The sequence below is a fragment of the Podarcis erhardii genome (genome assembly GCF_964252035.2).
Source record: "Podarcis erhardii genome assembly, chromosome: 7".
Lineage (NCBI taxonomy): Eukaryota > Metazoa > Chordata > Lepidosauria > Squamata > Lacertidae > Podarcis > Podarcis erhardii.
The window spans coordinates 56,415,966-56,425,696 of NC_138511.1; the positions used below are offsets into that span (position 1 = coordinate 56,415,966).

General features: G+C 49.9%; 1 protein-coding gene across 1 annotated transcript; it reads left to right on the forward strand.

Annotated features, from left to right (window-relative positions):
* Positions 1-1,220: 1,220 nt before the first annotated feature.
* Positions 1,221-4,124, forward strand: CEBPA (CCAAT enhancer binding protein alpha). The gene has a single exon (XM_081872207.1). The coding sequence runs from the start codon at positions 1,323-1,325 to the stop codon at positions 2,487-2,489; it is 1,167 nt and encodes a 388-aa protein (XP_081728333.1). The 5' UTR covers positions 1,221-1,322; the 3' UTR covers positions 2,490-4,124.
* The last annotated feature ends 5,607 nt before the right edge of the window (positions 4,125-9,731 follow it).

The following is a 9,731-nucleotide window of genomic DNA, read 5'->3' on the forward strand; positions in this document are numbered from 1 at the left end:
AAGGGTGAACCAAAGTGATAAATTTTGTATTTTATATCTATCATATTTCTACTTGTTCTTTCCTCCTAGGAGCTCATGAAAGTGAATATGGTCCTTCCTCCTGTCCTTCCAACGACCCTGTAAGGTAGGCTAGGCAAACTTCATCCCTAAGTGAATGAGGGGGAATTGAAGCCCCATCTCTTCAATCCTTGTCTTGAGTCTTCCCATACCTAATCCAAATCCAAAGCCCCTGGACAGCACCAGGTTGGGGGATGTTCCTCTACTACACCTCAGTTATTATTTGTTGTTGATGGTGATGTTTGCAACTGCAAAGGCTGTAACTACAAGAAAAACGTTTCTGAAAAGGGCAGAAGGTATTTCTCTCTCTCTCTCTCTCTCTCTCTCTCTCTCTCTCTCTCTCTCTCTCTCCAGGCAGGTGTGCACAGACACACACACACATAGCCATACATACACACACCTCTCTTGGAATGCACACTGAAAGTACCTTGGACTTCCCTGGGCACTTCAGAGAGCTCCTTATCTGAGTTTCCAGGTTGTTAAAGCCTTTGGACAGTATTAATCTGCCTGGCAATTTAGAAAATAAAAAGACATTTTGGCCGAGATCCAAGCTGCATGGTTATACTTGCACTGTGGAATGGATTCGGTGCCTGGGTTGCCTTTCCCCCGCTTTTCAAATCAGAACAGAAGCAAATGCGTGTCTGTATAAAGTGGGGCAAGATGGGGTGGGGAGATTTCAGTTATGCCCGAAGAATCGTGACAACAGGAACACTTTTGGGGGGGGGGAGGGGGGGCAGTTGGAGCCAGCAGAAAGGTAATCGCGCCCGCGGTCTCCCAACACAAGCGGACTGCTTCTCTTATTTAAATTCCTTCTCCTCAAAGGTGCTTCTCAGAATGAACTGATATACTGAGAACGTGCTGGGGGCGGCGCTTAGTTAACACGCGTTTAGTGTAGTAGTTAGGCTCCAAAAATCCATTTCACGCAGTTGTGTGCTGCAGCGTACAACTGACACGAAAGGGGCAGGAACCGTGTTGCGATTAACGTGTGTATGTGTGTTACGTGGGGTGGGAGGATGCAAACGATCCGGCTCCGATGTGCATTATGAAGCCGCTCCTGGGTCCTCAGAGGCAGGCAGGCAGGTGCGCGTCCCTCTGCAGGGCGCTGGCGTCCGTCCCGTCCAGGCAGGCAGCCCGGAGGAGGAGGCGGTGGGCGGGCAAGCAGGCAGGCAGGCAGGGCAGCCGGGGAGGCCCCGTCGGGGATCCGAGCTCCGCCGAAAGGAGGCGAGGCCGGTCAAAGTTCCCAGGAGGTTGGACACTAGAGGGCGATGCCCGGCTCTGCCTGCGAAGCGGGGGGTATAAATAGGAGGCCGAGGGCTGGAGGAGGCAGCCCGGGAGCAAGCCGAGAGCCGAAGGGAGTAGGAAAGACTCATCCGTGCAAGCGGCAGAGCCTGTGCAGCCTCAGCCTGGAGCCAGCGGGTCCCCCACCATGCGCCGCGGCGGCCCGCTTTAGCTACTCCATGGAGTCGGGCAACTTCTACGAGGCGGACTCGCGGCCCCCCCAGAGCAGCGCCCTCCAGCCGCACGCCCTGCAGCCCGCGCAGCAGCAGCAGCAGCAGCAGCAGCGCCACCAGCCCGCTTCGCCCGCCGGGGCGCACCCGCACCTGCCCGCCGCCGGCGCCTACGGCTACCCGGCCTCGGAGCTGCCCGACATCTGCGAGCACGAGAACTCCATCGACCTGAGCGCCTACATCGACCCGGGCGCCTTCAACGACGAGTTCCTGGCCGACCTCTTCCAGCACAACAAGCAGGAGCGCGCCGCCAAGGCCGGCCTGGAGTACGGCGTCGGAGCCGCGATGCCGGGCGCCGGCTTCCCGCAAGGCGGCCCGCTCTACGGCTACGCGGACAAGCTGGAGGCCGGCGCGCCCTACGAGCGCCTGGCCGGGGGTCCGGCCCTGCACGGCCTGCGCCCGCTGCTCATCAAGCAGGAGCCCCACGAGGACGACGAGGCGGCGGCGCTGGCCGCCCTCTACCCGCCGCCGGCCGGGCCCAACTGCAGCCACCTCCAGTACCAGGTGGCGCACTGCGCCCAGACCACGGTGCATTTGCAGCCCGGCGGGCAGCCCACGCCGCCCCCCACGCCGGCGCCCAGCCCACACGGCGGAGCCCACCACCCGCACCACGCGCACCACCGGCTCCACGCGGCGGGCGGCGGGTCCGCGGCGTCGTCGGGCAAGTCCAAGAAGCTGCTGGACAAGAGCAGCAGCGAGTACCGCGTGCGCCGCGAGCGCAACAACATCGCCGTGCGCAAGAGCCGCGACAAAGCCAAGCAGCGCAACGCCGAGACGCAGCAGAAGGTGCTGGAGCTGAGCAACGACAACGAGCGGCTCCGCAAGCGCGTCGAGCAGCTCAGCCGAGAGCTGGAGACCCTGCGCGGCATCTTCCGACAGCTGCCCGAGAGCTCGCTTGTCAAGGCCATGGGCAGCTGCGCCTGAGCGCGCGCCCCGACGGAGCCGGACTCCGACCCGCGCCGCCGAGAAGGGCTGCTTGCTAGTGCTCTCTCCTAGCTTCTCTCTCTCTCTGTTTCTTGCCAGCAGCGAGGGCTCTGAAGCGCTCGCCCGGGGAAGCTGCGGCGCGCAGACTATGGTGGGAGCCCTTCTTGCCCGCAAGTAGGTGCCGGGGCGCACACCGGGGGCGCGTGAGAAAATCAATCCCTTTACGTTGGGACTAAAATAATAATAAAAAATCCCTCAGTCTGGCCCCATTTGCAGGGTGCAGAGCCAAATGCGCAGGGACTTTTGTACCTTAGACGGGGAGGAGGACCCCGACAACAGCCTGGTAGGGTCTTTCTCCTGAAATCTGAACTCTTCCCAGGACTTGCCAGGTGGTGTTTTGAAATCGGGTGCGCCCCCGCCGCCCCGGAATGTCAGTGCCTGGCAGATCCTGGGCTGCCTGGTGCAAACTCGGCGGTCTCTCAAGCTTCCAGAAATCGGACTGGAGCGAGTTTGTGGCGGAATGGAAGGAGCAGAGACGTTTTACTGACGCGCCTGTTGATGCTTCGGGGGTTGGGGAGTCTCTCGGGGTGAGGAGGGAAGCAGTGTGCAATGGGGGATTCTGCTGCTGCTACTTTTCAAAAAGAATTCCCCCTCCACCTCCACCTTAACAAGGCTGAGAGGCAGGTTGGGGAAAGGATAGGGGGGGCATGATTTCTCTCCATTACCACGTTGTTCAACCCCACCCTGGACTGAAATTCGGGACTCAAAGGGAAACGGTCACCCCAGAAGGCAGCTTTGGGATGGGAGGGGTCTTTCCTACCCAAGCGAAGAGCAGCATTTTTGGCCTGCACTGTGTGCTAATGGTGGCAAACCCCCAAACTGAAGGACCTCTGGATGCGGGTATTGACTGATCTAACCCTCCCAAGTTCTCTCCCTCCTTTCCTTCATCCCACCTGTGCCTTCTGTACTGTGAAAGCCAAGAAGGGGTCCCCTCGGTGTCTGCTGACCCTTCTTTTTATTAATGTTATTATTATTAATATTTTGTATTTTATTGCTTCGATCCTTGCCATCTCACCAGCTGGAACTAGTGGTGTCCTGTCTCTTTGAAAAGAAAAAGTAATAATCCCGCTGGCTTCCTTGACAGTGAAAGCCAACTTTGGAGTTGCTTCTGTAATTCCAGCAAGTATGACCTGCCTGGGATTCCCACCTGAAGGCAGGTAAAGAGAGAGTCTCCCACGCTTGTTGTTGACTTGGAGGTGCAGAGGTGGGGCTCTGGGGTCCCAGCTGCACCGAGTTCTGTCTGTGCGGAGTTTCCATTCTTTGGAGAGTGAAGGGGAGGCGGTTCTGTTTTGTCTGTGCCCCCCACTTAGGATCCCAAGTCCCAGTAAGCACTTTTAGCCAGCTGGTGCTTCTCCTCCAAAGAAACAGCACTGAATTTTTACCTAAGTGCCAATTCTGAATCCTCTTAGTATCAGGTAGTAAAAATGTTTAAGAGTTTGTCTTCTTTTAAGTGTGAATACCTGGAAATCAATGTGTTTTTATATATGGTGTATTTTTGGAGCTAAACAAAGATCCAGGACTTTAAATATCCTGGTTTTAAAAGTCATAAATAAAATGTAAAATATTCTGCCATAACCCTTTTTGTCTGTGTGGCTTCTATTACTTTGGGACTTCATGTGAGCAAAGGGGTTTCACATGACTGTTTCTTAACTGACTGTCAAAAGCATGTAATACCAGATTATTTTATCTGTATGCTATAGTGGGCAGGGGATGGGATTGGACAGAAAAATTCTCTTGGACAAAATCTTGTGTATTCATACTTCAGAATAAATCCTATGACACTCAATGTTGCTTACTCCTAAGTAGGCATGCCTAGGGTTGTACTGTTAAGGATCCATGCCCCTGCATGCTTGCATGGGAGTAAGCTTTACTGAACATGGTTGGACTTGCTGAATGCGTTTTGGTTTTGGGCTGCAGATGTGCTGGTAAAAGAGGCTTGCACCTGTTCAACAGGATCCAGCTTTGATTAGAAGGTGCCTTTTTAAATGAGATTTTAACTTGCATCTAATGAATTGAGCCAAATACTCAGTGTTTCAGGCCGCAGAGACGGGGATGCAGGTAATCCCGTGACAATGCTTTGTAGAAGGTAACACAGATATAGTAAACATTCTCTTTAACAATTCACCATACATTTTGAACACACTTTAAATGAAAAATATTAAATTATATTTTACAGAATTATTTCTCCCCAACACCACCTCTGTTTTGGCTGTGACCCTTATGGGAAATGTTACTTTTACTTTACTCATGTAAATGAAGTTTAGGGTGGGTGCTCTCCCCCCCCCCACTTCTTACTGCATCTGGCGGTATGATAAGGTCAGCCTATTTATTTTAAAAATAATATTTTGAGGGCGGGGAGGAGGATTTCTTTTGCTCAGTTGTGTAGCATGACACCCATTTCTTTTGAGTAAGCATGTGCTAGTATTGCAACTTTAACCTGGGCTGTTGGTGTTTGTCAAAATGTTTTTTATCAAAAGGGATAGGGGAGAGACTGCACAGGTACATCATCATCATGGTGATGATGTTGGGAATCAGAGCAGACTTGCAAACAGCCACTTGGCTGTGGTGGGAATTCCCTCCAGGAGACCAAGAAAGGATCCCCAGCAAGAGTCATTTCTCCGAGGCTACGCAGAGTTGTGTGGGCAGGGCTCTCTCAACAAAAATAATTTGTGCACTCATAACTTTCTATGATAGAGACTGGGGCCACAGCAGCCAAGATCTGTGGCCAGGTTATTATGTGGGAGGCTTTTAGTTCGCTTGGAGGAGTGGCACTGGGGAGGCAGTGCTGGATTTAGGGCCGTGCAGATGGTTCCCTTACACAGGGCGCAGAGCCGAGGGGGCACAAAATTTAAAAAGCAACTTATACCAAAAGGAATTATTATGAAAATAAGAAAAAAAAATTGGGGGGGGGGCAATTTTTGACCTTGCTCAGGGCGCCATATTGTCAAAGTCCATCCTGGTGGAAGGGAGGGAGAGTCCTTTTGCCTTGTGTCCTTTCCCTGTTCTGATGTCCCCTCCCTGGTGCCCAAAACTTTGGACAGAACAGTGGCAGTCATCTCCCTGCTCTAAATCACCCTTCCCTGATGCCTAAAGTTGCTATTAGCACTGCAATGGAAGCTTACTTGGGCCTTTGGGGTAAGGTGTGTTTGATGAGTGCTACAAGCTCTTTCTCAGTGCTGCTTATCCAATTGTGCTCTGAGCCCACTGCAGCTTTTAGGTAAAAATGAAAAATGTCATGAGACCTGAATACACTGTATTTCTTTTTCTAGTCTCTTTTGCAAGGTGGGAGTTAAATGCAGAGAAGTGAGTTTAGCTACCTTTACTGGGATCAGCACCCAAAAACTCTCAGATCACCCGTCACTGTTCCTTCCTGGTTTAGTGGCTTATTTGAGCAACTCTGTCCATTTCCTGCATCATTAGGCTGCATTCTCCTAACCACTGGCTCCTCAGCAAAAAGAGAGAGCAAAAAGTGCCACTAGCAGAGAGAGATCAGCCTCTGTTTCTAAACTGTTTTTCTCCTTATATTCCTGAATCTCTCTGCCATTCTCCCCAGCATAAGGCAGTACCATGAAGCTGATCACATTTCGCTGCCTTTTGGTGGCTCAGATTTCTGTGCTTCACTTGCCCACTGCAAAGAGAGAGCTGGGCATGCAAACGAGCTGCAAATAAATTCGTTTGTGAAGCTCTGTGGCACTTCTAGATTGCCAGAGGACAAGGGAAGCTTGTGCAGTTCACAAGCAGTGTATTTTGGGGCGGGGGGGGGGGGCAGAATCAAAGGCACAATCACCACCATCATATTGAGAAGGTCATCATGCTGCCAGTATAGGGGGAGCACCTACAAGGGAAGGGATAGCAAATGGCACTGGAACTCGCTCATACTGCACATGATATAGTCCCATCCCTGACTGACTTGCCTATCCTACAACTGATGGGGGGTGGGGTGGCTTATGGCCCAGCGTCCTGGAAGCTGCTTGAGAAGATGTGGTATAAGCTACCAGTAATTGCAAATCCAATCTCTGGGTGCTGATCCTTCTGAAGCTGGAATAGCACCACCCAGGCACTTGAGGGGAGGTCTCAGTAGGTTCCCAAGGTTTGAAAAAGTACCCAAAAAATTGGAGGAGAAAAAAAAAACTACGGGGGTTGAGACTCTCCAAAATAGGATTGGGTGTGCACGACAGCCACAAAATGCCCAGTGTCTGTTGGGAGCAAAAACTGAGTGGGTGGTGGAGGGAATGGAATGGAGTCCTCTCAGGAAGGGCCTGGTGGCTGGCTGGTAAGCAAGCTGCACATGAGCACTCCACCCTGCAAGCGTATTGTTGTGGGTCCCATCTGTACACATCTTATAGAGTACAGAGTGCAGTGTACCTTGAGGTTTAAATTAGGAGCAAGGGTTGCTCCTGGGCAATCAAAAGTTTGGGAAACGTTCCTTGAGATGTTTGTGGCTGCTGTGATGGTTTGACTTCCTTGGCTGCTTTGGAAAGGGCAGAGAGGAGAGAGTGAAAGGAGTCGTGTGAAGAGTCTTGCTATCTACCTTGAAGGAAGGACAAGTGTGCTTTCCCACCCACCCCCATCCTCATCTGGGCAACCTGAAAATGCCCTTTAATGAGGAAGAGCAGAAGTCAGAAGGGGCAGCTTTGCTAGCTGTTCCTTGAGTTTTTTGTGTGCAGAGCAGCATTTGAAAAACAAAGAACTTTATCCCTGGCTTTGGCCAGGGCTGATGGGAGTTGTAGTAATAATAATAATAATAATTTATTTATACCCCGCCCATCTGGCTGGACCTCCCCAGCCACTCTGGGCGGCTTACATAAAAACCAAAAATACAGTAAAATATCACACGTTAAAAACTTCCCTGAACAGGGCTGCCTTAAGATGTCTTCTGAATGTCAGGTAGATGTTTATCACTTTGACATCTGCTGGAAGGGCGTTCCACAGGGCGGGCGCCACTACCGAGAAGGCCCTCTGCCTGGTTCCCTGTAGCTTTGCTTCTTGCAATGAGGGAACCGCCAGAAGGCCCTCGGCACTGGACCTCAGCGTCCGGGCAGAATGATGGGGGTGGAGACGCTCCTTCAGATATACTGGACCGAGGCCGTTTAGGGCTTTAAAGGTCAGCACCAACACTTTGAATTGTGCTTGGAAACATACTGGGAGCCAATGTAGGTCTTTCAAGACCAGTGTTATATGGTCTCGGCGGCCGCTCCCAGTCACCAGTCTAGCTGCCGCATTCTAGTACATAACATCAGGAGGCACCAGACTGAAGAAGACTGAATTTGAATGTAGCACTTAAAAATATATATACATTTTAAAACTATGTACATAATCAAAGAACATAAACTCAAGTAGTACAAGTGTACGTGATCTTTACATAAGAGGGAATAATGTATAATTGCTGAACACTGTTCTGGCAGTCTAGTATTTTAAAGCACTATAAATGAAATACATATTTCAGTTAATCTGTTTGAGTATGAATTCTCTCTCCTTGATGCCTTATGAATATGCCGCTTTGGTTTACAAGGGCACTTTCTAAATACTTTCATACAATCATCTACTGGCAGAGTTAATGGAGATTCCCAGTACAAAGCAATTCATTATTTTGTAGCTAACACAGTAAATCTAAGCACCTATGGATCATCACATGCAGTAGTCAATAAATCTTTCCCAAAATATTTTTGGACTGAGTGGGATTATGTAGTCTGTAGTTTCCTCTAGTATTCCTACATTTTGGTTCTAATAAAGACAAGGACACAGGTAAAAACCTTAGTCAGACCAATTACTTCACGTGCCTCAGTATTGTCTATATCAGTCTTCCCAACTGTGTGCTTTCCAGATATTTGGGGCTACTTTGTAGTGCAGAAATCTTAAAAGGCACCAAGTTAAGGAAAGCTAGTCTACGTTTGTAGGCAGAAGCTTCTCCAGATTTTCAGTCTGGGGACTTTAAAAGTGCTTGATTTTTGCTAGATTATGTGCTGGATTTTCTAGTTGATTTCTGTGTACACACACACACACACACACACACACACACAAAATCTTCATCCCCCCCCCCCATCAGCATTCAGTTTGTTAAATACAAGTCGGTTTATCTGAGCCAGGAGTTTAGAATATGTTTTGGATGTAAATGTTCCTTTTCTGCAACATGTGAAATAGAGGGGAACGTGCCTCATCTCACACGCAGAGAAGTATTTGCCTGTGATGCTAAGTGACCACATCCAACCCACGGGGACATCCGGGACTAGTGCAAAGGGGTCAGAGGGCTCCACTGCATGACTTCCAGGCAGAAGTTCCATTATTTCACATTTCCAGAAAACCAAGAGCAGGCTCCCTTTGCAACTCCCATTCGCAGTGAACTGGCCACAGAAAGCACCTTGCAGGATCAGGCCATCCAGCTGATCCATCCAGCTCAGTACTGCCTACACTGAGTGCTGGTGGTTCACCAAGATATCAGAACTGGGATCTTTCCCAGCTCTAGCTAAATAACGAAACATATAGATCTGGTGCCAGCTGGTATCTTTCACCTGCAACTAAAATGCTCTATTTCTCTTGCTCCCTCTACCTCTCCATTAATTCATGGTGTTGCTGCCACAATTAAGTTCAAAGTGAGCCCCCAGCCCCCAGTTTCTCTTTAAAAAGCACAGATTGGGAGACTGAATGACAACACTGAACTGCACTGCAGGGTCGTTGTACATTGCTCTTAGTTCCTCTCCTAGCAAAATCAGCATAACACTAGGGCACTTTGCAGGGCTGGTGTAATGCCGGCTTTCTCAGCCACAATCTCACCTCCTGTGGTATGGAGTATGAATTGTGGTGGACTTTATCTGCACTGGAATTGACAGGATAAAAAAAAAGTTTTCAAACGCATAGAGGGGGCTGTTTTTGTTGTTCTTGCATGAAACATGACCCAAGTTGGAAAGATCATGAATTACATCCATATACAATTTTGTCTCAAGTATACAGATGGATACATTTGCACTAGTTTATTTTTGTTCTCTCTCTATTTATAGTAAAACACGCACAATGTATTTTTTGCTGTTATGTAACATTGTAAATTAAATTTAAGAATGCTGGTATCACTCCTCTGGTGCATAATTCTCCATTTGACCTGCTGAACATCGGAAAGCATCCAGGGAGCACAGAGGGGCTTGTGCCAACCTGGAATCCACTGGATCCAACCGTGGCTTCACTGCCATT